We start from the raw sequence: 26,901 nt of genomic DNA, 5'->3' as shown, positions 1-26,901 counted from the left end.
TGAGCACACACACAGCGGACCTGAGGGGCATGTCCTCTGCTGGCAGCCTGCCCGTGTAACTGCTGCTCATGGCAGGAAAGTCCTTCCCTCGACCCAAGTCACCATTCTAGAGGAACAGGGCATCTTCCTCTCATATAGTATGCAAAAGTCACTGTTCTTCTCCAGCAAGTTTTTAAAAGGTATTAAATAAACAGCAGTGAGACAATGTCCCAGACAGAAGTCTGCTGTATTATCATCCTTTGCTTTTGGTAAAGTTCAAAGTCCTATGTTTTCTCTTCCACATAAGGTTGACAGCTCTCAGAAAAACTGCACACAAACCTTAACCAGGCACAGACCAGGATAAAATACCACTTCTACTTGAAGAACCTGGAAAGCATCAGAAAACAGGGCCAAGAAGATTACTTTAGAATCACCTTATTGAATGCCAACACTTATCAGCCAAAGGTGTGGATTTGAGCTTTAGTGAATAAATGCATTCTGCCTTCCAATAATTAAGCAATAAGTTCAGTCACTTGTTGGCATCATTCTTGGATTATAAAATGTCAGTACCATCAGGGCATTAAAAAGCCAGATGGCTATGAAAATTATTGAAAAACAATTAAAAAGACAGAGTTGGGACACAACTCTGTTTTGCCACACTGTAAGAAGAGCTTGCTTGTCCGAGGGTACACCTGCTTCCTTAATTATAACAGTGGCATTACGGTAGAAGGTTTGGATCAATACTGAGATAATCAACTGGATCCCTGAGTGATTCCAAGGTTTGGGAGTCTCTGAAAAGTCTGGTCCATATTCTCTATTAGGTAAATCAGTGGTAGAGCAGTTGCCCAGCTCTCCATGCATGAAGTCAGAGAGAGAGAACCATGTCAACATTCCACTGAGGAGGAGAAAGTCACACTGAATTCTGAAGGAATCTAATAGAAAATGCTAAGTTTCTATTTCTCCCCACCTGGGACAGTAAGTGATCTAAAGAGAGTTCTGTACAGTTCTACCTTATTAAGGATGCTCATCCCATTGATGAATATAATTTTTTTAAAAAAAGAGGTCATTGTTCAACTCATTGTTAGCCCCTAGGCTGGATCTATACAATGAAATTCTGATGTACTAAGGTGTACTACACATATATTTGATCAAATTTTCTCCTCTTCTCTTTTGATGGTTATTTCTACAAATGTGACAGAGGGGAAAACTGAATCTTCTCATCCAAACTTTCCATGACTATAGCTATTCTTAAAACTACAATTCATGTTAGTTACCTGATATAATGTTTTGTGGGACCAAGAGATATCGTGAAGGCACGGGGCCTGTGTATCCTGCGGAAGCGAAGCGGCAACTGCAGATTGCTGCTGCCATTCCTCTCGCATCTCTTACTGAGGGATGCCACAGTGACATATACACCCTCTCATATCACAGCAATGAATCAGCACGGGTGTTCTTGTGTGTATATTGTCAATAGCACAGAAACTTTAGCCAAGACTATTGAAGCCAAGCCACCTTTGCTTCTATCAAAGCTTTGCTATCAAGAAGCTCGGCAAAGTCTTGGATAAAGGAATCCATCCTGTAAAACCCAGATCTCTCCAAGGGAAATATAAAACACAACTCAGGAATACCACATCTTCCCCAGATGCTCAACATCTCTAACAGAGAAATGCAAATCAAAATTACAATGAGGACTTCCCTAGTGGTTCAGTGGTTAAGAATCTTTTTGCCAATGCAGGGGACATGGATTTGATTCCTGCTCTGGGAAGATCCCACATACCACGGGGCAACTAAGCTCGCGTGCTACAACTACTGAGTCCCCGTGCCCTCAGCAAGTGAAGCTGCTGCAATGAGAAGTCCATGCACTGCAACTGGAGAGTAGCCCTGGCTCACCGTAACTAGAGAAAACCTGGGCACAGCAACAAAGACCCAGCACAGGCTTAAATAAATCAATAAAATTTAAAAAGAAAAAAACAATGAGGCACCACCTTACACTGGTCAGAATGACCATCACCAAAAAGTCTACAAATAATAAATGCTGGAGAGGGTGTGGAGAAAAAGAAATCTGCCGATTCTACTGATAGGAGTGTAACCTGCTGCAGCCACTAACAGTATGGAGGTTCCAATATGACATATTCTTATAATGGAGTCTTACTCAGCCATAAAAAGATAGAAATAATGCCATTTGCAGCAACATGGATGGACATAGAGATTATCATGTTAAGCAAGTCAAAGACAAATATCATATAATATCACTTACTTATGGATCTAAAATATACCAATGAACCTATTTATAAAACATAAACAGACTCACTTTGGCCACCTAATGTGAAGAGCTAACTTATTGGAAAAGACCCTGATGCTGGGAAAGATTGAGGGCAGGAGGAGAAGGGGGTGACAGAGGATGAGATGGTTGGATGGCATCATTGACTCAATGAACATAAGTTTGAGCAAGCTCTGGGAGACAGTGAAGGACAGGGAAGCCTGGCACGGCTGCAGTTCATGGGGTTGAAAAGAGTTGGACATGACTGAGCAACTGAACAGACACAGAAACAAACTTATGGTTACCAAGGGGAAGGGGGGAGGGAAGGAATAAATTAGGAATTGGGGATTAACATACACACACTAGTGTACATAAAACCAATAAACAGCAAGATCCTACTGTATAGCACAGGGAACTATGTTCAAAATCTTGTAATAACTATAAAAGAATCTGAAAAAGAATATTTGTGTCTATATAACTGAATCACTTTGCTGTATAACAGAAACACATTATAAAATCAACTATACTTCGATTAAAAAAAAAAATTATTTCCCAGGCCTTGAGAATGATATTGGTGAGTCCTCAGGAACAGAGACAATACAGCATCTTGACTCCTACAGGCTGTGGCTCTCTTTCTAGAAGACCCAACATGCTGTTGATGCTGGGACTGGGCAGGCCTAATGTACAGCTCCAGCAGTCAACAGCCTAGAGTGGGGTTGTGTTCTAAGCCATCTCTAAACGGAAGAGAGCGGCTTCATGACGAGGGAGCAGGCATGCAGGTGATCTATGGCTGGGGGTCATGGAGTTGAGCACGGTAGCTCATCAGCCTCAGTCATTAGGAAAGAAGTGGGAGGGTGGAGAGAGGGCTGTACGGGCCCAGGAAGCATAGGACTGACCACCAAGATTCCAGCATGAGCAGAGTCTCTATAGGAAGGGCATTTGGGGCTACACAAAGCTTAATCTGAGTCCTGCCCCCTACCTCTTCCATGGGTCAGTGAATATGGGGTTTACCCTTGGTGAAGTTCCTCATGCACCAAGAGCTGGATGTTAGCAGACTTGAGAAATAACACAGGTTTTCCATATCTTGGGGGTGTTGCATTTTTATTTGGGATGGGCTATTTAAGTTATCAGAGAACATTTAAGATGCCCCCTCAAACCCTCATCATTAGCTGTTTCCTCAGTTTCCCTCTTGCTTTCTTGCGGAGAGAAAACCACAGGCTGGGATCATTACCTTCGCTGTAACTATTTGGCACAAGTGAGGGCTGCCATCTTCTTGGAGATTTTCTCACCTTTCCCAGCCTCTGATGCGAAGCTTGGATGGTTGAACCCTTCCTCTGAATTTTTAAACTGAGGAACAGAAAATGGTGGCAGTTGTGCTAGAAGGCTCTGAGGTTGTCCGTGGCCATGTCTTTTTCCACATGGAGGAAGTTGGTTTGCGACAGGAGTCAGCTATGAAGCCAGCGTTCATGGAAACACAAATGAAAGCCACGAAAGAGATTGATGGCATTCTCACCCTGGTTCTTGCTGTCCAAAGACAATGATATAACCCCGCCCTTCCTGTTGGTCTCCTGTCGGTCCCCTGTTGGGCTATAGTGGCTCAAACCAAGTTTCAGTTACATGCAACCAAAGTCCTGGCTAAAGCATTTGTCTCAAATGGTGATCAGTCCAGTAAGTGAAATTTACTCCTGTGGAAACACACTTACTAGAAAGCATTCCTGCTACTTGGATATAGTACTGAATTACAAAGGGATTCTGCCTACTGTTTCCTGAATTGCTTGAACTGGCAATTGTTAAGAAAGAATTGTCAGTTCAGAGCCAAGTATAGTTAAAACCAGGATTATCATCAAGGGCTAACAGGGATCTGCTTTGTGGCACAGGGTGTGTCTGTGTGGGATGCATGGGGATGAAAGAGGCACCCATTCTCCTTTGTGTGTGAAACAGGTGACTTTACTTCCACTACCTGTTTGCCTCCATTCTTACTTCTCCAGTAGAGCAAGAAGGTTAAGAAGGGAATAATACAAGATGCATTAAGCCTGTGGGCATCAACTAGATGTGTGTAGAGGAGAGATGAAATAAAGAAAAATAGGTTAAAGCACAAAAAAAAGGAACAGGAATCTAAACTAGGGCTAAAAGACACAGGGTGGATGGGTAATGAATAAATGAAGGGCAATAAGACTACAAAAACGGGGACTTTCTTGGTGGTCCAGTGGTTAAGAATCAGCCTTCCAATGCAGAAGACATGGGTTCGATCCCTGGTCGGGAAACTAAGATCCCACGTGCTGCGGAGCAACTACCAAGCCTGCACACTGCAGAATCTATGTGCTGCAACTAGAAAAGCCCACGCACCACCACAAAGACCCAGCACAGCCAAAAAAAAAAGAACACAAAATACCTAACAACATGTTTAAGAAGTTACGTTGAAAAAAAAAAAAAGTTATGTTGAAAGAATAACATGCCCTATATAGCTGTACAAATGCCAGGTCTGAAAGCTGCAGCTTCCCTGCTCCCATCCTTTGCTAATCTGGACTTCAAGGCAGGGGGTCCCCGGGGAGATTGTTGGGAGGGGGCTTCCATATTCATGTACAGAATTCCTACAGCCTCCTCCTCCAAAATGCAGAACCTCCTGTGCAGAATGACAGCTGAGAATAATCAGGAGGCGAGGCTGCATTAACCATGCACAAGCTCAGGTAGGTCACCTCATCTCAAGCTTAAATAGAGGAAGTCATACCTCACAGAGGGGCCCAGAGGGTCAATTAGGTCATTAAACACAAAGACGTGTGGGAATAAATGCACACAGTGCTCTTCAGAGCAAGATGCTGCTCTAATGCTTCCTTTGTGTAATATAAACAGTTTTTGAATGATCGTGGAAACATGGAACTCATTTAAATGGCTTTGTTTAAGCTAAAAGACCAAAACATAGTTAGATACAGCTCATCCCTTGTACTGTCGGCTTTAATTAACTCATTCTTTTTGTGCAAGAGAACAAAAAAAAAGGCAACATTTCCCATAGACACCTATGAAGTATCTAAAGATTTGAACAACCCAAGGGAACAATAACCCAAATGCGTTGGGGCTGGAAAGAAACAAAGTGCCTAAGGAACAACAGAACCCACTGTTAGCTAAGAGCTCTGGATTCATGCCTGCGGTGCCAACAGCTGAGAACCTGTTCTTTCCATTGTCCCTGAAAACATGCCCATGTTCAGAGTCATATCTACATGGCCACAGTCTTTCTTTTCTATGAGCATCCTATGCTACGCTATGCTAAGTCACTTCAGTCATGTCCTACCATACTATAAGTCCTCCGTGCTACATACATGCTTATGATCACCACAAAGAGAATTTCAATAGTTAATGACTGACCATAAATACTTAAATTTTTTTTCTGTTCCAATCTGAAACTCAGGTCAATTAGTTAAACATGAGTTTTCCAGCTGAACCCCCACTGAGGCCCCTGGCAGCCTCCTCAGAGTCATCACCCTCTGACTCTAGTGGACAGTCAGATTCCCCAATGCTTGCTCACTCTTGGCCTGGTCCCTCCATTGTACTGAGTAGCTTGGCCAAAGGATGGCCATATTAGGTCTCTGCAGAGTTCTGGAGGGGGTGAGTGCCACAGATGCAGGCCATGAGGAATCCCCAGGAGTCTGACTTTCACGGGCTGGCTGGCCTCTGCTGGGAGGGTGCGCCTTCTTCCTGTGCTCTGGTACATCCTCAGGGGTGTTGAGTGAGGGCAGTTCTGCAGCATTCCTTTGGGGGCGTGTCCTAGGGGACCTCCTGTCAGCATGGCACCTCACTGAATATGAGGAAAGAGCTGGTTCCAGAACAGTCAAGTGGGGTGAAGGAGAGGTCGCATGGGGGTGTCATTTGGTATGAAGGCATGAGTGTGGGAAAAGCCTAAAGCAGTCAGCTCCCCAGTGAGACAGCTCCAGTCATGTTTCCAGGCTGCCTAGTCAAGGGGATCATATCAAATCCAGAAAACCCATCTCAAGGGAGCCATGGCTGCCAGGCCCAGGGAGATGTCCAAGTCACTAAGGCTATACTTTAAGCTTAGGACCACCACTCACATATCAAGCTTTTTAGAAACTAGGAAAATGTAGACCTTAAAAAATAAGGGTGAGGGGGCTTCCCTTGTCCAGTAGATAATAATCTGCCTTGCAACGCATGGGACATTGGTTCAATCCTTGGTCTGGGAAGATCCCACGTGCCACAGGGCAACTAAGCCCATGTGCCACAACTACTGAACCTGTGCTCTGGAGCTTGGGAGCTGCAACTACAGAGCCCATGTGCCACAACTACTGAAGCCCGGACACCCTAGAGCCTGTGGCACCCTAGAGCCTGTGCTCTGCAACAAGAGAAGCCACCACAATGAGAAGCCTGCATACAGCTAGAGAGTAGCTCTCGCTCACCTCAACTAGAGAAAGCCCATGTGTGCAGCAATGAAGACCCAGTGCAGCCAAAAATAAATAAATTAAAAAATAATAAAATTACACATTAAAAAGGGGGAAACCAAAAAATTTAAAAATAAAAAGTAGATCATAAAAGCTACAATTCCTATTACATGGTTCAGGTGTAACAGGCAAGGAAGCCAAATGGAATGAGTGCAGGAAGGTGCTTGTAAAAAGGAAAGCCTCTCCTCAATATTCTGGTTAAGGAGTTTAAGGGCCTTCTGGCAGTTATTATAAAGCCACTTTTTCTAGATAAGGAACAGCTAAGCCAATCCACTATCTTTGGCACAGAGCTTCTTTGAAATGCAGTGTGAACAGAGCACAATCAAATCCTTAGCTACCAGGACTCCAACAAGAGAGATCTTATCCTGACTTTGACCTCCTTATGCCCTTGGTTGCAATTTTGTAAGAGGTGACTGAGGGTTGCTAGTGGGGTCATCACTATCAAATATTTCACCATTAGGGAAGAGCAAAACAAAGTTCACAAATAGAAAATTAAATATGGGGTCAACCAATGTTTATGCGATCATGTTTCATTCATTTATCTATTCAGTGACTCAAATATTCCTGAACACCTATGAGGTGCCACGCTCTGTGCTAGGCAGTCCCTGCCTTGAAAAAGCTCTGTAGTTGTACAGTTAGATGTCATAAGGCAGCAGGAGTGGCACAGGGGATGGACGAATCAATAATACTTTCAAGGGAGTGGAGAGGATTTATAGTGGAGTCCTCACTTGAAAGACTGTCTTGAAAACAATGAAGGAATTCCCCCAGGAGAAGAGAGACCAGCACCTTTGGAAAGAGTCTTCCTGATACAGCTAGGCTATCCATGAAACCATGACAATTGCCACCCTTCACTACTCTGGTCTCCAAGAACACAGAAAACAAAGGATGTCTTGAAGACTGTCTGTAAGCTTTCCAACCAAGGAGCTGGTGTGATGTACATGAAGGCTTGTAATTGATCATCCTGGAAAGTAGAATGAGGAAGAGAGAGGAATGCATTTGATTAACCAAGATCTTGTTCCAAAATAATAGCCTTGCATGAGCTTAGTCTCTGCTCAATTCTCTTGATCACATGGCTGGACGCATAAGGAACCTACAACACTTGACTATAGAAGTGGTATTTATAAGTGTGTTGGTATCTTGCAAAGGGATTATATTAAAGCCAGGAGCACAGTAAAAACAGGAGCCTCTTTGAGTAGTGCTTTTTCCTCATCTTGCCAACTCCAAACTTAATTTATGATTATTAAAAACACCCATCAGAGACGGGCAGCATCAGGTGTCAGGGTTGGGGATAGCAGGGGCACTGTGATTGTTTTAATGATTCACTTGGAATCATTAGAAGGAAACTTTCTGATGCTTCTTGGCTCGGGTCAGACAATCCAAGAATCAAACAGGCATGAAAGATCCATAGGTGGAAAATATGTGAGTAGGTAAAGGCCAAAGTAAGGGGCTGGTCCTTTGGTCACAAGAATTTTATTAGCCCTACAAGATGCCCAAATGGGAATGAATTCTAGGGGAAATGAATGAGAAATGTTGCTTGGGAACTAGAGGTGATAACATTACAGAAGAACTTTGAAAGCTTTCTTAGGGACAAAGCCAGTGTGAAGTGGGTTTGGGGGTAAGTAACCAGGAAGGAGTGCAGATGGTGAGTTTTTAGCCTGCTTTCGATTTCAAGATTCCCAATGGTGAAAGGAACGTTAAGTTCTATAAGGCAGCATAGAGAGAGAACATAGTCAGAGTTTTGTTTTTCTCTAAGAATTACAGAGGTATTTTCTGCCAAGGACAAGGGACAAGTAGGCAGGGCCGAGTAAATAAATAGAAGAAACAATCACAGAACAAGAGGGTGTGGAACGGCTTTGGGTCAGGAGGACAGGATACCAGGATAGCCTTGGCAGAGAGAAGGGACTCTTGACCTACGAAATCAAAGGAAGCTAAAAAATAATGGTTGTGAACACTGTTACATTTTGTGGTGAAGGGGAGGGAAGATGAGATACTCATCTATATGTGGCAAATTTCTTAGTAGGTGGTAACATCAAGTGAGAGGGGGTCAAGGTTGGGGACCCATGGAAAAGTATGAAAGAGCTGATACTGGGATGAGGTGGACAGAGAATGCCAGGAGGAGTCAAATGATCACCCCCCTGCCCCGCCCAGCCCCACCCACCTACTCACCCACCACCACCACCACCACCGTGCTGTTGCCTGCTCACAGAACTACCAGTGGCTGAACTGCTCTAGAGAACCTGCAAGCTGCTCAGCAAATGACCCTGGTATGATGCCACTTTGTTAAACCCTGCTGGGAAAGAGGCATGAGGCCCTCTTCAAGCAGCTGGTACACGGGAGTCACAGGTGCTGGTGGTCAGAGATGGCAGAATCTGAGCTCCTAAATTATATTGGGGAATATGATGGGTAGGTACACTGGGTGTATTGGCTAAAAATGGGATGTACTCTTGGGAAACTGGGGACAGCTAGAACAGGGGACATGCCTTTCCCTGGAGGAAGGCATGGCAACCCACTCCAGTAGTCTTGCCTGGAGAATCCCCATGGACAGAGGAATCTGGAGGGCTATAGTCCATGGGGTCGCAAAGAGTTGGACACGACTGAGAGACTAAGCACAGCACAGAAGAACCTTTGGGTAGCCATACCCAATGTCACCCTCCTTCTGGTCTGAAAATACCTCTGTCCAGAATCAAGGTTGGTCACATGACTCTGGAATAACCAGAGGCTGTCAGTTGTGGCCAAGGTGATCATCATCGTAACACCTAGGAAGCATTTTCTAAGCACTTTACAGACATTGACTTACTTATCCACATTTTACAAACAAGAGAGCTGAATATCAGGGAGATTAATCAATTGTCCAAGGTCACACAGAGCTGAGATACGAACCCAAGGAGTTGGACGCAGGGATCTGTGCTCTTAGCCAGTAGGAGCAGCTGTCACAGAAGCCGCTGCCTACTTCAATTTCACTGCAGTCTGACTTGAGAGCAAGACAAGTCAATGTCTGGGGCCAGGATGTCTTCCCAGCTCTTCTGGCCCAAGTGGCCAGGCTACTGGATCAACCATTTGAGCACCAGATGACACAGTATAAGGCTTACATTAACAGTCTGACCTCATTTCACATTCTACTACAGAACCCAAGACAATTGCATGGAGGAGTCATGGTGATTCCATTTTTGACTTTTTTTTTTCAGGGGGGCGGGGTGGTGGACAGGGTTATGACTTTAGTTTGGAATTCAGTTTCAGCAGAGTTCTAGAAGCCAGCAGCAGTATCAAGATGCTGACAAATGCTGGGGTTTCTGCTCCTGGGAAATAGCTCCTGCTCAGGGAGCAGTGAGTGAACCCCACAGACCCTGCTTCTAGCTATTTTAAGAGGCCCTTTCAGGACTATGTGGGTTAGAGCCACTTGGATCTCAAAGCAGGGCAGGTGTTAACTGTTTGTGAGTCAGTCAGGAACCAGATAGCTGAACAGCGAAGGCCCTCTGGATGCTTGTGGCAGATTACCTTATCTCAGGGCTCTGCCTATTGGGGAAGGAGCTGGAGGACCAGCCCTGGTCAGCCTTCTCTCAGTAGCCATAGCCAAGCTGGCCAGAACAGTAGCCACTGGGGCCTCTGGCTACTCAGAGTGGGCCAGGTCCCAGCTGTATCCCATAGGGCTTTGGTTTGAAACTTTGACCTAAAATGTGGAAAGGGGCCCTAAGTGGAAGGAATGATGGCCTCTTCACTCCAAGGAGAGAAGAGAACATACCATCTGCTCAAGATCTCCCTTCCTGGTTATGGCCAGTAGCAGTTAACTTTTATTGAATGTTCCCTCGTGCATGGTACTCTGCTAAGCATTTGACATGCATTATCTTACTTGACCCTCATAAAACCTGTATGTGGCAGGCACTTTTATCTTCCTTATTTTATAGATGGAGAAATCCAAGATTTGAGGTAATCTGCCTAAAATCACACAGCAAAGCCAAGAGCCCAACCTAGGCTTTACTTCAAACTGCATGTTCTTAACTAAAACAACATGTAGTATCCCATCCCCTAAAGGCCACAAAACAATGTCTCTTTTCTCACAAATGCTTTCCTGTATCTCAGTGCATTCTTGGCCATAAACATCTCCCTTACAGCTTCCAAATTCAAAGACTGTCTTGCTCCGAGGCATTACCCTCTTGGACTGGTGCAAGAGCAAGCGTTCCTACGCTACCAGGTCACAATTCTGCCACAACCACCCCCTCTGCACGGGAACATGAAAGAGCAGGTTTCCGTCTTCAAAAACCTGGGCTAAGGACTTCCCTGATGGCGCAGGGAATAGGAATCCACCGGCCAACGCAGGGGATGCAGGTTCAATCCCTGGTCTGGGAAGATTCCACGTGCCACAAAGCAACTAAGCTGCATGCCACAGCTACTGATGCCTGCACGCCTAGAGCCTGTGCTCCACAAGAAAAGCCACCACAATGAGAAGCCCGAGAACCACGAGAGGAGTAGCCCCTACTCACTGCAACTAGAGAAAGCCCATACAACAACAACAACAAAGCAATGAAGACCCAGCACAGCCAAATAGAAAAAAAAACAAAACCTGGGCTAAGAGAAACCTGCTCTCTAAGCCACTGAGGCTTAAGAAAGCATGTGAGAAGCGGTGGGTGAGCCAGACAAATGGAAAGTACTAGAGACTCGGGCCGGAGTCCAGTAGGTGCAGTACAGGGACGAGGTCAGCAAAGGACACAGAAGGCAGGGAGTATACCTGGGAGCTCATGGGAGTAGATATAAAAGGTGAAACTGAAAGGTAAGTTGAGGCCAGGTTAAAAAAGTGTCTTAAATCCCACCAGGCAGAAAACTCTGAGCTTTCTCATTCAGACTAAGGGCAAGTCCTAGGCTTCTGATCAGGATCACAGGATGAAAGGGAATTTGTTTTTTGTTTTTTAAGGGGATTTTAAAAAGAAGAATCTGACAGTAGTGTTTCAGCTACAAAATAGGAAAGATATCAATTATACTGCCTATGACATATCTAATATTTTGTGCGCTTTTTTTAATGCTCCTTAAAACTAGAAGAAAAATATGTTTTGCTATGAGTCACCTACAGGGGGTCTGAAGTCTCCTCACCTAGCGCTTCCCTTCCTTCCACGGGAGCCAGAGCTGCCAACCTGGGCCTCAGGACAGAAAGAGCCTTCTTACATTGCCTCACATGCAGGATTCATTTCTCTGCAAACAGAACTTCTGCACAACATCTATCCCAGCAGCTAGGACACTGCGTAATCCCAAGCATATCATAGCCGCTGGTCCCAAGACCTCCTGGTTAAAGAACTTCAGTTGGATACAGGACAATAAAGACGAAGTGATGGGAACAGCACTTATCTCCTCCAAAACCTCTTCAGTGACGTTTTTACAATTCTTAAGACAATGATGTGAATCTTTGCCAAAATATCTGGTCACCTCAGCACACTCTTTGGTGACTGCAATGACCCCATTCCAAAGCTGGACAGAGGCTGAGCACAAACAGGATTCCTGCTGGGTTCTAAACCCATAATTTTCTACATACTTGGTCGAAGAAATGAGGGTTAAGAACTGGACTGGGAGACAGAACAGTGTCGAAGATCAGGCTGCACCACTAATAGCCATGAGGTTCTTAGCCTCTTGGACTTTTTAAAATGAGGGGTTTGTACTAGTTGATCCCAACAAACCCTTGAGCTAATTTGGTTCATTTGCCTTGCTTTTCGCAGCACAGCTTACCATACACCACATCATAGCTAGAGTAATTTTCTTAAAATACAAATTATATCCCTCAACATATCTCATGCCACTTCCAAGCAGCAAGTCTCCCATTATACAAACCCTGTCCCCCACAACCCTGCCCACTGTCCTCCCTATGCTGTGTGCTCCGGGACCCGCCCACGTCTCCCCTCCATCACTGAGTTCAGACATGTGTTCTTTACCGCATTTTTCACCAGACTCACTCCTACTTCTCCCTTCACTTTTCAATGAAGTGTTACTTCCACAAAGAGGATCCTGATCACTCTTTCTCAATCAGTAATAGTCCTTTGGGATGGCCACTTAATAGTTCCTCTTCTTGGCCCTTTCTATCAACTTGTAAATTTCAAGCTTATTTCCTGGGGACTGTTTAACTGCCTTCTCCCAAGCACTGTATGGAAAATCCACAAGAGCAGAGACTGGTTCTACTTTTTTGCTTACGATTGGACACCCAGTACCCAGAACTGGGTAAGTATTTGCTGAGTAAGAAGTGCAGAGGATGCCCACAAAAGCCAGCAGGCCTAGTGTTGGAGTGTGGAGGTCAGGGACCTTCCAAGCCGGGCACTTCGTGTCCCTCCTGTTCTACAGTGTCAGATCTCTTATCTGTCAGCTGCTTTTGCCCTTCCTGCTTCTGGAAACATCCTGCCTCCATGTGAAAATTAATGGATACCCATCTTTGCCAGTTCAGTTATTGTTTAGTTGCTAAGTTGTGCCCGACACTTTTGCGGCCCTATGGACTGTAGCCGACATCAGGCTCCTCTGTCCATGTGGTCTCCAGGCAAGGATACTGGAGTGGGCTGCCATTGCCAGTTCAGAGATGGTGACAAAAAAAAGCAAGAGCATGGCTTCTGTGAACGTGGATGCAACTCCAGCCCCCAACATTCGCCCACTGTCACTCACCCCACACACTCATGCTCACCCCTAAAGAGTCGACAGGAGCAACTTGAAACCCAAACCCTTGGCCTCTGGAAAACATGCAGAACTCCTGAGGGCCTCCCCCGGAAACGCAGCAGCTCTTTCGGCTGACAGCTGACTAATCTCCATGCTGGATAACTTCCGAGCAGGAGAGAAGCCCGGTATCTTGTGAACCCTGTGCGGTTGAAAGGCAGCGGCTTCCTCTCCGAGTCCTCACACCAAAAAGCGGCAGATGCCTTTTTCTGACCACGGTGTTTGGACCCTCCAACTGTTCAAGTGCCAGAGTCAAAAATAAGGAACTTTTCTCACTTCATTGTTGCCTTTCTGCACAGAGGCTCATTCACTAGAATGTCAGAGGAGAAACAAAGACAGCTGACTGTTTTCTCCCCTAGTATCTATAATTAGATTCTCATGGAGAACTTGGCGGCAACAGGGCTTCGCTGGACAAACACCTCCTCCCTCAATACATACACACACACACACACACACACACACAGTCTCTCTCCTCACTCATCTCGACGGAGACCCACACAAAGCAGTCAGTCACTTACCCGCTTCAGCCACGTGAAATGCTTGTAAACATCAATGTCCCCATCCATGCTGGGCACCCATGTCAGCAGTTAGATTCCTTGGTTGAAAAAGCCCTATTTCTGGCTGGATACCAAATTCTCTCCTCTTTCTTGTCTCTGCCCCCTCCCCCTCAGGAACGTCAAGCCGTGTTCAGATTTCCCCACGTCCCTGGCCTGCGTCCTTCAGCCTTGCCCTGAGAGGTTTCAGAGACACAGCAGCTCAGACCAGACCGCGCTGCTCCCGTATCCGCCCCCACAGACGCACACAGGCACCAGCTCTGGGACGCAGAGCCTGCAGAGTGAGGGAACCTAGCGAAAGGTGGGGGAGAAAGACAGACTTGGACAAGAGTTGTAAACACACACACACACACACACACACACACACACACACAGAACATTCTTTTTGGTGATAATACCAGAGGCTGCCAGAGGGAAACAGTCCTGAAGAAAATTCCTCGTCTGGCTTCCCCCTTCTGGAGTGGCTGGAACTCATTAGGGAGAGACCCCGATTTCCTGTCTCTGCTCCATTCTGCATTTACCCACAGGCTCCCAGCTGCTCTTGGTTTATCTGGGACTGGGGAGAGGACTAAAAATAAGTGCAGCTCTTGGAGGACTGCTGGTTCCCACACACAGCCTGACCCCCACCCAGCAGCCCACGCCTACCCCTTCTCTTCCAGGCCGGCGTCGGGCTGTGCCCTGAGGGAAGCTGATTGTTTCCAAAAATGAACAGATTCAGAACCAGCTCCAGTTCGGCTTCTTGGCCCGGCTGGGGGTTTGCCATCCTGGGCGCTGGCGGCACCATCCGGTGTTGCCGCCTTGGAGAGCTCTGCTGCCAGCCGTCGCTCCAGGGCTCCCTGAGGCCGCATTCTGCACAGGGACAGGTGGGAAACAGCGAGTCCCAGGCATGCCTCGCTGTTGGTCCCCACCCCAGATGTGTGTCCGTGAGGTCTAGGGAGCGCTGTGGGTAGGAGCTCTGGGAAGGCAGCAGCCTGAAGAAACGGGGAGCTGGGCCTGCCTTCCTACTGGCAGGTCCCATGCTGGCTTTCCAGGGTGGTCTCCCTACCACTCCCCACATGCTGACCCCCTCCTCTTCACATTCCCACCTCCTTTGAGAGCTCTCTTAAAAACAGCTTTTCTCCCTTGCCCAGCCCGCAACGTGTGGCCGTTGGCTCTGACTGGTTATGAAAGCGGTCTTTGATGTGGGTGCAAGGGGAACTGTGGTTACATGCAAGGGCTCTGAGCTCCGCTGCCATAAATGACTTGCAGACACAAATCTTGTGACTGCGTGGGCCTTCCCGGCGCACCTTGGGGGTCAGCAGGGAGTTTCCTGGAGCTCCCAGCCTGAAGAGAAGGCATGCCACTTATCATGGTATCTTCGCTGTCCACAACCCAGAAGCAGGGCCTGAGGACAAAGCAGCAAACACGCACAGTCCCCCACAGGCTGGCCCCGTCCACAGAGAACACAGAGGCGGCAGGAGGAGGGCTCTGGCCAGCAGCTGGCCCGAGGGGGAGGAGTAGATTCCTGGAGACACACCCAGATCAGAGGCCAGGAAGAAAAAGCAGGCTCAGCTGCCCATGCCCTGAGCTCTATAGCCTTATTCTGGCCTCTGGCCCAGTTCCAGAGTGCAGTGCAGGCCCGACTCGCCGAGGTCCCCTGACCTGGACTAGGGCAGGATGTGCTAGTCCAGATCCCTAAGTTTGCAGGGGTAGCTAGACTTTTTTTTTTTTTCCTGTCTAAAAACCTGGAAAAGTCTTCATTTTGGTCAATACATATTTGCCCAGTATCCAAAGCAACTGAAACCAACTTCCTGCTCTGGGCAAACGAAGAATTTCCACGTGGCACATAATAAAGGTATTTCTGGGGTGCTGGGGAGGAAGAAGCAAAGTCAACTTGAGGGTCTGTATGGGGAAAGGCCTGTACACCCTTGGAGAAAGACTGGTATCCTTTGGAAGGTTCCAGTGTGAGAGGAGAAAAGGGGACTGGGCAGCAATGTAGCTGCCTTCCACTGCACATGGGCTGGCTCCCTGGTACCCATGCCCCTCCCCACATCACTCAGGTACTCAACCACACCTGTTCCCACTTCAGACAGGAGGACATGTGTCTGAGCTCTAATTCACAGCTCTAGTTTCTACACCTAGCACAATTCTTAGCACACAGTAACAACTTCAATGATCTCTGAATGAAAGAATAAGGCTCAAATGGTGAAACTGGCAAGATAAGCCTGAAATTACTTGGAGGGAATGAGTTTCCCAGAGGTAAAGATGCTTGACTCAGAAAGGAGAGATAGGGTCAGCTTCATCTATTAGCTCAATTCATGTGTGATGAATTGGAGGTTGGGGGGCAAGAAAGGGGGAGAAGGGGGAAAGAGAAGAGGGAGGGGAGGAGGAAGGGAAGGAGAGGGAGGGGAAGCGTGGAATGGGAGGGGACATAGAGAAGGGGAGTGAAGGAGGGGAGGAGGGAACGGGAGGAGAGGAGACAGGCAGGAGGGGAAGAGAGAGGAGAGGAGGGCGGAGTGGAAGAGGGAGGAAATCCAGATAAATTGCAGCTAAATTCTTGACATATTTTTATGGTACCCTCAAGTAGTAATTCTTACCTCAGTCCTTTTTTGTTTTCCTTTGAAACCCTAAATTTTATATTGTAATTAACTCAATCCACAAATAGCACGCTAAAGGCATAGGATCAAACCCATAGCTGCGCCCCCTCACTCAGAAGGCCACCCAGCCAGGGGCTCTCACAGTGAATCACAGAGGGGCTTTGGGGGATCAGACAGGCTCTTGACTACGTCCATAAAATGTATACAAAGCACTATGAGTATGTATAAATCACTATTTCTCTGAAATAGTTTTCATCAGATCATCAAAATGATCCATGACTCCCCAAAGATTGAAAGCCTGGGTTTTATCCCATCTAAGTAGTTACTTGGAAAAGATTAGGCTGCCCTTATTAAGCATGGTGGGGGTGGTCCCACTTCTACGGTACTGCCCTGTGAGGCAGAGCCTCAGGGACTCCCTGGATCCATCACTAAAGAGAGAAGTCTTCAGGAGCCATACAGGATACACCTGTAAGATTCATTACAGTGACCCTATAGCCCTCAGAGCCTTCCCAAAAGCAACTCAAGGTCAGTGAGACAACTCATTACTGTCTGGAACATGAGGCAGCCAGCTGAGGGCAAAGAGCAGGCACCTGATCATTTGTGGGAGTAAAAACACACCTACGAGGCCGGAGCCATCAGTGAATTCATCCCAGGGTCCAGTGGGGAGACCTCAGGAGGGCTGCTTAACTGGCTGGAATCCCATGTACGCGGGAATGACTGTGGATGGAGCTCTGAGATTTGCTCCTCCTGCTGGCAGCCAGGAATCAGGCACAACTGTGGACAGAGAAGGGGCATGAGCTAGTCAGCTGACCTCTGGCCTGCATCCTGAGCTCCAGCTCAGGGCTGAGCCTTGGCCTCTGGGCCCTGTTGATAGGTGCCAGGACACCCTGATACGTCAGATACAGGCTTATGTCCTTCAGCAGGCACGCTGCACCGTAAGCCTACCTCTGGGGAGAGGAAGGGATGGCCTGAAGACCCCGGTCCTTGGGCTGCAAGGTCCTGCTTGTGCAACAGCATCCTGGCCCCATAGCCCAGGTACCCACAGTGTCCAGGCATGAAGATCCGTCTCCAAAACGGGTAACAGAAGGGGTGGCACACTCTGCCTGTAGAGGGCCAGATGGCAAACATTTCAGGCTTTGTGGGCCATATGGTTTGTTACAGTCGACTCTCTCATTTACAGCACAAAAGCAGCCACAGCTAACGTGGAAGCCAGTGAGGGTGGCTGTGTTCCAGTGACATTTTTGTGTGTGTGTGAACAGTAAGATTTAAATTTTACATCATTTTCACATCACAAATTAGTCTTCTTGTGATTTCTCATCAATCACTGGAAATCACAAAAAATCATGCTTGGTTTTCAGGGAATAACAGATAGGCAGCAGGCCAAATACAGACCCTAGATTGCTGACCCCCAGGTGAGGATGATGTCTCTCTCTATATAATGAATCTCCAGGGACAGAGGGCACTCTTGTAAAAATGCAGATTCAGGCCCAGGAGGTTGGGAATCGGGCCCGAAACTGGGCATCACTAACAGTCTCCCCAGTGATGCTCATCCTGCCAGTATTAATGACCATATTTGAGGAGTGCTGCTGCTGCTGCTAAGCCGCTTCAGTCGTGTCCGACTGCAACCCCATAGACCACAGCCCACTAGGTTCCTCTGTCCCTGGGATTCTCCAGGCAAGAACACTGGAGTGGGTTGCATTTCCTTCCCCAATGCATGAAAGTGAAAAGTGAAAGCGAAGTCGCTCAGTCGTGCCCGACTCTTAGCGACCCCATGGACTGCAGCCTACCAGGCTCCTCCATCCATGGGATTTTCCAGGCAAGAGTACTGGAGTGGGGTGCCATTGCCTTCTCCGATTTGAGGAGTAAAAGGAAACTATTTTCAGAAGTTCCTTGGAGCACAGGCTACTGAGCAGTTTGCCTGAAGTACGACTCCTCCTGAGCCTTCCTACCTGCCTGAAAGGGCAGGACGCCTGGCGCTGTGGCTCTGGCATGCCCTCTTTGCAGGCAGAGGGTGGGCGGGTGTCTACATGCTCAGACCTCAGGTCATGCTAACCCGGCAACATCGCCCACCATGTCCCCTGGGCCCAGAGCAGGAAATTGAGTGGGGAAGGATTTATTTGCTATTCCACCAGTGTTTGCACATTCTTGCTCATTTATAAACATTGGTTCTTAGGGACTGAACTAGTCTCAAGTCAGGTCTGAAAGAATCCAGATCTCCAGAATTTTAGTAAGGTACAATTACTTGGAAGAGGGCAAAAAAAAATAAAAATAAAAAATCCCCAAATTCAGGAAAATTAAAACTGCTAAGTTTGCAATGGCTGAAGGCCCCCAGTCTGGAGCGTTATGCCAGGGAAAAAAAATACTTTCAAAATCCCTAAGGTATAGGAAACCTCTCTAGGACAGGGCCTGAAAAACACAGGTCAGGAAATGGAGAGCCATCCTAAGTAATAGTGTGCCAGTAAAAGGCGCTGGGATTAAAGGTGTCTGGAGAGAGCTTCTTAGCTTTGATGATGGAAGGTCAGGTCTGTGCTCCTAGGACCAGCAGTCATCCCTATGGTCTCCTCCCCCAAGGAGAAGGAGGGTGGGCTCAAGCAGTGGAGGCATCCCAGGCCTACCCTTTGTCCACTGGCTTCCAAGGAAAAGAATTGTTTTTGCCAGCTGACTCAGGTACACTGTCCAGCAACTTCATTAATGAGAGGAGCTTATGTCCTCTTTCTACGTGGCTGGCGGAGGGTGAGGGGAAGCAGGCAGCTATTTTCTCACATAAAGCGGGTTCCTTGAGCTTCAGACTTTCCAGCATTTGTCCCTGACTCCCATCTAGTGGCTTTTTCCAGTACTGCACAGAGACAAAGGCCCTCCTCCAACCAGCATGCCGGCCCAGCGTGAGTCCATCCGGAGAGAGAAGCACAGGAGAGAAAGTACCTACAAGTCTGAGCTCTCAAGTTCACACCTATAGAGGGACACACACTGGAAACTGACTCACAAAAACCTTCATTTTTTTTTTTTTAATGAAAAATAATCACCAAATTTCCCCTTTTCTAACATCCAGAAAGCCAACGTTTTCCTATATAACTCCTGCCTGTAACTTTTCAAAATGAACGTGTTTGCCACACAAATACCCCATCCATCTCTTACTCCAGGCCCTAGGTGGAGGACAGAGACACAGAGAATTGCAGGGCAAGCTGACGGTTTATAATTCATAAAACAGCTTCTCCCCGTGCTTTTTTTTTTTTTTTCCTAAACTCTGGCTTTTCAATATGGTGAACAGATTTGCTCCTCTGGCCAGAATGAAAGACTGCAGGCTGACTCTGGCAGGAACGCAGGGGCTTTGTTTGAGGAGCCGCCATCTGTGACAAGGTGGCTGAGCGGATGGGGGGCGGGGGGTGGCCATGTGCCCTCCTGGGCCTGGTCTATTTCCTTGTTTCTGGAGAGTCTGATTAAGAAGGTAACTGAGGGCACATGAATATCTGATATACAGACTGACAGAGGTGAGACCCAAGATGGGGTTCACTTCCCCGGACCTGCCAGGCAGGCTCAGAGGAGGCTCCCCGGTCAGGGCATCCCATTTCACCGCTCCAGAGATGATGGCCTCGGCTGAGCCCTGACATGGAGCAGCTATATCAGGAGAGGTTCCCTAACCTGTCTCTACTTTCCAAACTTAAAGGTCCAGACTGAGGGACTTCTCTGGTGGTCCAGGGGCTAAGAATCCACAGTCCCAATGCAGGGGGCCCAGGGTTCAATCCCTGGTCAGGGAACTAGATCCTGCATGCCGAAACTAAGACCCAGCACGGCTAAATAAATAAATATATTTTTAACAAAAGTCCAGACTGAGGAAGGCAGGGACTGATGGCTACCAGGGGGCTGCTCTAAAGCCTTTAACTGCAGGACTGGAATGCGTGGCCAGATCCTACAGAGGGATTGTCAAACCAGCTGTTATTTCCAGTAGGGAAACTGAGTCCCAGAGGAGGGAAATGAGGTTCACCCACGTCCACATGAGGGTGGCACAGAGCTGGCCTTTTGGCTCATCCCTCCCTCCGACACTGCCTCACCTGGTCCATTCTCTTCCATCTGCCTGAACACGCCAAGCAGGACACCTGCAGCCTGGCCAAGGGGAGTCTGGGTTCCCCGGGAGGCCAGGCCTGTTCCGTGAACCCCGCTTCCAGAAAGTAGCACAGAATACAGTCCCTCTGGAGGGTCTCTGCCAAGCTCTCCCCTTACTCGCCCTCCCCTCTGCTGCTTCTGGGTTTACTTGTCTTTCCTCAGACTTTAGCCCCTGAAACCTCAGGTCTTCACCAAATATCCCATGGACCCACATCTGAAGTGATTAAACAATGGGACAGTCTGGTGCCTTGTGGATGAAGAATGCATGTACCTGGCTATTAGAGAAGCCCCCAGAGACGCTCCATCTGGAAACTCTGCTGGCTCTGGTATCGCTTGGGCATCTCCCAGGAACCAGGCTCACTGGGTCTAATCACCCCTCCCTTTCTCACTCAGTTCAGTCACTCAGTCATGTCTGACTCTTTGCAACCCCATGGACTGCAGCACACAGGCTCCCCTGTCCATCACCAACTCCCAGAGTTTGCTCAAACTCATGGACATTAGGTTGGTAATGCTATCCAAGCATTTCATCCTCTGTCACCCCCTTCTCCTCCTGCCTTCAATCTTTCATAGCACCAGGGTCTTACTGGTTGGCTTCTCACTAGTTGGCTGTTTCCAGCCCCTTACGGGCTCCACTCTCCCTGAGGGCTTTACCCCCAGGTCACCACAAGCTTACCTGCATGGAGGGGAAAGAGGTGGCCTCCTTTTGGAACTCAGCTCCATTCCCATCACAGCAGAGATGCTGCAGCCTTCTGGCATGGGCCTCAGCTTCATCTCCTAAAAGTCCTGACCCTGAGCTTGGCCTGGTCTGCCAGCAATGAAAGAGGGGCTCAATCTTATACTGTCAAAGGGTGGCCTCATTGATGCTACTCTGCAGGCCAGGCTCCATGAAGCCTGCTTGCCTTGGACTTCAGGAAACTTTCCTGTACAAAAGCCCTGTCCAAAGCTCCATGGTGTGCCACCAACTTTGAGGATAAGCCCAGAGTTCAGACACAGATACTGAAACTGTGCCCCACAGAGTTTACAGAAGCTAATAATAGAAATTCTTGAATTTGTCTTATAGAACAACAGATAAGGGAATAGCTTGTTAAAACTCTCTTGCTTATAAACTGCCCTCATTGATTAAGCTCACTTGGTTTCTTTCTTTCCTTCCATTTTCCTCCCTTTAATAGCATATCTTTCCAGCTTCACGCAGCCCAGCTGTTTTCCAATTACTTGGAATCATTACCTGACCAGCATGAGCTGGGCAGGGGCTGGTTAGCACCAGCCTAAAGATGAGTCTGTGCAGATGTCTGAATGAATGGCCTTTTGACGTCAGGGGATTGGAAAACTCCACCCTCCGACGATGCTAAGGGTCTCCAGCTCCAATATGCAGAAACATGAACCCAGACGCACCTGCACAGAACGCGATTTCCTCACAGTCACCTCTCCCCTAAGACCACCCTGCTTATCCCATAAATACTCCAACTCCCTCACCTTTAGTGAGGTAGATCTGAGACACAGTCTCCTGTCTTCTCAGCTATCTTGAGAATAAACTCTTCCTTAGCTGTAAACTATGGTACCTCAGTGTTTGACTTGTTGTGTGTCAGACAAACAGATCTGGTTGGGTAACAGTACTGTTCCTTTCCCAGGTGGCTCAGTGGTCAAGAATCCACCTGCCAGTGCAGGAGATGCAAGAGACACAGGTTCAATCCCTGGGTCAGCAAGATCCTCTGGAGGAGGAAATGGCAACCCACTCCAGTATTCTTGCCTGGAGAATTCCATGGACAGAGGAATCCATGTGTCACAAAAAGTCAGACACGACTGAGCACGCACTGATCCTAGAACAAGGGAATCCAGGCCCTTTGTTCCTTTTATCACTGAAGCCCCAGAGGGTCTCCAGCATAGACAGCCCCCCCACACACCCTTCCAGACCTAAAGCCTACTCTTCCTCATTCTATTGGCTGCCCAGAAAGGGAGGATCCTATTTTAGGCCCCAAAGCTCTGGAAATATGCTCACAATCCAGTTACCCCTGAATCCTGGGCAGTTCTGTTCCACTTGTATTTTTACCACAAGTCTGGCCTATTTATAACTATTTCCAGGCCAAGGATCCTTGCTGATGGCCACTGTGCCCACCCCTGCCAGCACCCAGCAGAGGAGGAACCAGCCCCACTGTAAAGAAACACAGCTGCCCACACACAGTCTTTCTGACCACAGTGTACTAGGACCAGAGCTCCCTCTCCACTTAAGATGTAAGGGCAGAGGCCCAGGACGAGTCTGCTGTTTGCTGTAACCACCAACCACTCCCCTATACCCACCATGGCCCCTCCAGCAGCCCCTGTTTCTGTGCACTACAGTTGCCATCATCTGAGCCTGAAGATCCCCATTGCAGCTACTAATGAACAGAAGACTGCGATTCCTACCACATGATCCTCTCCCCTCTCACCACAGCTAATTATTGGCCCTTGGGTGGACACCTGACCCAAAGGCAGCTAGTCCATATCTGAGTGTAAGTGAAAATGTCTTTAATTTCTATTTCTTTTGCATTTAACATTTCTTCTTATACTTGGAGGACTTAGTGCAAAAATTGAGAATTAGGTCAATGAGATTCTCTCCTTCGGAGGTTAACACACATATATAGAAAACATGAACTTGTCAATCAACAAGAAAACTAACATCAAACCTAAAGGAAGTGTGGCAGTCACCATGAGCTCTCTTCCTAAGGGCCATTCGTTTCCCCTATTTCTTGGTTGCTCCCTGACAGAGGTTCCCCTCCGCTGTGATGAGAGTGCCAGCCTCCCTTGCAGCTAGGGTACACACATGCGAACAGATCCTGACCACTGGGACCATATGGGAAGCTGCCGGGAGGTTTCAGATAGAGGTTTTCCTCCCCAGTTTATAAGAGGATGACATGTTCTACCTCTGGACACATCTATCTGTGTGAAGGGAGGCTGCCCAGAGATGCAAGTAGCCTTCTTGCAACTTGCCCTACTTCTTAGGGCAGCAGTACCCCAACCTTTTCAGCACCACGGACCAATTTCATGGAAGACAATTTTTCCATGGGTGGGGGTGGGGTGAATGGTTTCAGAATGATTCAAGCTCATTACCTTTATGTGCCCTTTGCTGCTGCTGCCGCCAAGTCGCTCAGTCGTGTCTGACTCTTAGCAACCCCATGGATGGCAGCCCACCAGGCTCCTCCATCCATGGGATTTTCCAGGCAAGAGTACTGGAGTGGGGTGCCATTGCCTTTAGTTCTAACCTAATGCCACTGCTGATCTGACAGGAAGTACTGGTCTCCAGCCTGGAGGTTGGGGACCCCTGTGTTAGGGGACATAATTGAGGAAAAACCAACCCTTGAGCATGGGGAGGGAGAAAGATAAGAAAAGTCAGTGTCTTTGAGGTCATCCCAGAGCCACTGATTTAACTCTGGGACCATCCATCCCCTGGACATATATTAGTTACATATAACTAATACATGTATTATTAGTTATATGTTAGTTACATATATATTAGTTATATGTTAGTAACATAACATATAATGTTAGTGACATATAAACCTCCTTACTGTTCGTATTTTATTGAGAAAGAATCCCCACTGACAGATGTCATGAGGAAGGGCTGGGTCATGCTAGGCCAGATTATGACAACTGAGGTTTATGACGAAGGAGAACAGTGCAAACATCCAAGGGATGCACAGATACCATGAATGAGAAATGAGAAGGCACAAGCCTGGCTTCAAGCTATCTTATTAGTTCCAATTCTGAGTCACATGTGTTTTTGTGTGTTTTTTTTTTTGGGGGGGAGGGTAATAATTAGCCTGAGTCTCTGTGGTTTAAGGCAGTGCTTTACAAACTTTAAAGTGAATATGAATCACCTGGAAATGGTTCAGTGGATTGGAGAGGGGAGAGGCAAAGTCTAACTTTTTTTTTCTTTAAGACAAGCTATCAGGGGATGCCAAAGCTGCTGGTCCATAAACTACAATTTGAACAGCAATACCTTCTAATTAAAGTACCAATCTAGACTTCCCTGGTGGTCCAGTGGTTAAGAATCTGCCCACCAATGCAGGCGACAAGGGTTTGATCCCTGGTCTGGGAAGATTCCGTATGCCACGGGGCAGCTAAGCCCGTGCACCACAACTGCTGAGCCCAGGCTGCACAAAGAGAAGCCACCGCGATGAGAAGACCACGCATGGCAACTAGAGAGTAGCCCCCTCACCATAAATAGGAAGAGCCTACACACAGCAACAAAGACCCAGTGCAGCCAAAAATAAATAAATAGAAGTACCAACCTAAGGCAATCTAAAATTAATCTGAAGAGGAGCTGTGGGTTTGTTCACTGCCTTGAACTCTATTTCCATACAGATAAGACCTGCTATGAACTGTGTGTGCACCAGATTGTAAAATGACTTTAAATCTGGGAAAATGAAAATACACACAGGTGGTCTCTGTCCAGAATCAAAACCTTAACAACCAGCCCTGGTATCTTGGAATGTTTATATGAACTTTTGACCCCGCCCCCCTCAAAGTACACCACTCATAGGTTGCTGATGTCCATAATTACTCCAAAAGATTTATGAATGCAACAACTTTTAGAAACATCTATCCCAAGGCAAGCATTTCCCCAACGGTTATAAAAAGCCACCAAAACAGATCTGCAAATCTGAACGCAAGCTGTTTTCTGGGATGGATCTTGCAAAACCAACCACTACCACGACTACTTTTAGATCCAAAATAGTTTTTAAGAACCTCTTTTGGTAAATTATAAAAGTTAGATCCTTATTTCATACCACACACTAAAAAGACTGCAGATGAATACAAATCAAACTATAAACCTACTGGAGAGACTATCCAGGTGAATATTATTTGATCTGAGGTCGGGTAGGGCCTTTGTAGAAAGAAAAGAAGCTCAAATAGGAAAGACTGATAAAATTACAATTCTTTTATACTTTAAAAAAAAAAAACCCACCAAAAACAACATTTAAAAACAAAAGAGAGGAAAAGGAACACCACAAAGCAAAGAGCTAGTAAAAAGTCATTAATAAGAAAAGCACTAAAACCCAAATGGGGTCAGGGAGGCAAGAATACAGATGCTAACAGATCAGACTATAGCAGGCACAGCCAAGAGACTCAAAATAATCTCTGAGTTATGTATGTGAAGAAAATATTAAAACTATTTTCTTAACTGGTCTTTTAAAAAGGATCTATCTGGGACTATGTTTTATAACTTAATATATGAGGACAATTCTCCATATATGAATATGTGTATTTGGAGAATGAATTTGTTTTTCATATTGGGGTATAAGATCAAAAGTTTGGAAACCATACAGAAGAATAAATATTAATGTTTATTTAAAAATTCAGCCTTTCTACTAAACAAAGAAATGGAAAAATAAAATGAAACTCTCTTTCCTATGAAATTAGCTGTTTTTTCAATCTTAGTGCTTGTTGTTGATCAGGATGTACCTCAAGCCCTGCCAAAGAAAATATAAATGGGCAAAATCTTCCTGAAAAGCGGTTTGGAAAAAATGTGTCACAAGGCTTAAAGATATTAATACCTTTGATCAGAGTTTGCCAGACTTAGCAAACTGCATGAAACACACTTATTAAAAAATATTATCTAAAATTCCAACTTAACGGAACATTCTGCATTTTATCTGTTAAGCCTGCTTTAACTATTATTCTACTTTCACGAGTCCATCTGAAGAAAATATTTAGAGATAAATATTTCTAGACAAAGACAGTCTCTACAGCAATGCCACGTTACTAGTGAAAGATTAAAAAATATCTCAATTCAATATTAGAGGAATGGTTACACAAATTCAGGCCTATCTGTACAAGGTAAATATACATAGTCACTGAAAATTATGTATTGATAGTCTGTCTTTATCCTGCTTCATGCAGATAGTCACAAGTGTTGCTGGAAAAATGTTCAGTGTTTCCTGCCCTGCACTGGCTAGAAATGGTACATATTATACATGTGCACCATCTCACCTTTTAAAGTTTAATAAGCTTTGAGTTCCAAAATGCATCTAGACCCAAGGATTTCAGGCTGATGAATTATGAACCTATATCATTTTCTAGAGGCTTCATAAAATTTTCTGTAAACACTGCAGCCTGAGTCAGTACTAGCAGAATTGCAAGGAGGGATAGATGCTGATGCCAGGAATAAAGTGAGCTAGAGAGTCGCAGCCACACAAAGAGGTGAGCAGAAGATGGTCAGATATGGCAGGGCAGAAGCCAGGACCAGCATCATAAAGCAAACACAGAAATAGCCAGAGCATGCCTCTCTAGGGAGGCTAAGGGGATCCTCTAGCTGGGGAAAAAGAGGACTAACC

At 46.6% G+C, this 26,901-nt stretch overlaps 1 protein-coding gene across 9 annotated transcripts in view; it reads right to left on the bottom strand.

The window, feature by feature from the left end:
• The window catches only part of PPFIBP2 (PPFIA binding protein 2), a 166,407-nt gene that overhangs the window by 82,534 nt on the left and 56,972 nt on the right, over positions 1 to 26,901 (bottom strand). Inside the window, exons 1-2 of one of the 9 annotated variants that reach the window (XM_070383869.1) lie at positions 14,312 to 14,453; positions 13,878 to 14,204 (exon numbers count right to left, since the gene is read on the bottom strand). The exons of 7 other annotated variants lie outside the window; for them this stretch is intronic. In XM_070383869.1, coding sequence (XP_070239970.1) covers positions 13,878 to 13,925 — 48 coding nt within the window. In that variant the 5' untranslated portion in view covers positions 13,926 to 14,204; positions 14,312 to 14,453. Of the gene's footprint in view, positions 1 to 13,877; positions 14,205 to 14,311; positions 14,454 to 14,558; positions 14,707 to 26,901 lie in introns of those variants that run through there. One more of the 9 variants, XM_070383870.1, reaches the window with a different exon arrangement.

Source organism: Bos mutus, chromosome 15 (assembly GCF_027580195.1).
Source record: "Bos mutus isolate GX-2022 chromosome 15, NWIPB_WYAK_1.1, whole genome shotgun sequence".
Lineage (NCBI taxonomy): Eukaryota > Metazoa > Chordata > Mammalia > Artiodactyla > Bovidae > Bos > Bos mutus.
This window is presented reverse-complemented; position numbering and strand designations above follow the sequence as displayed.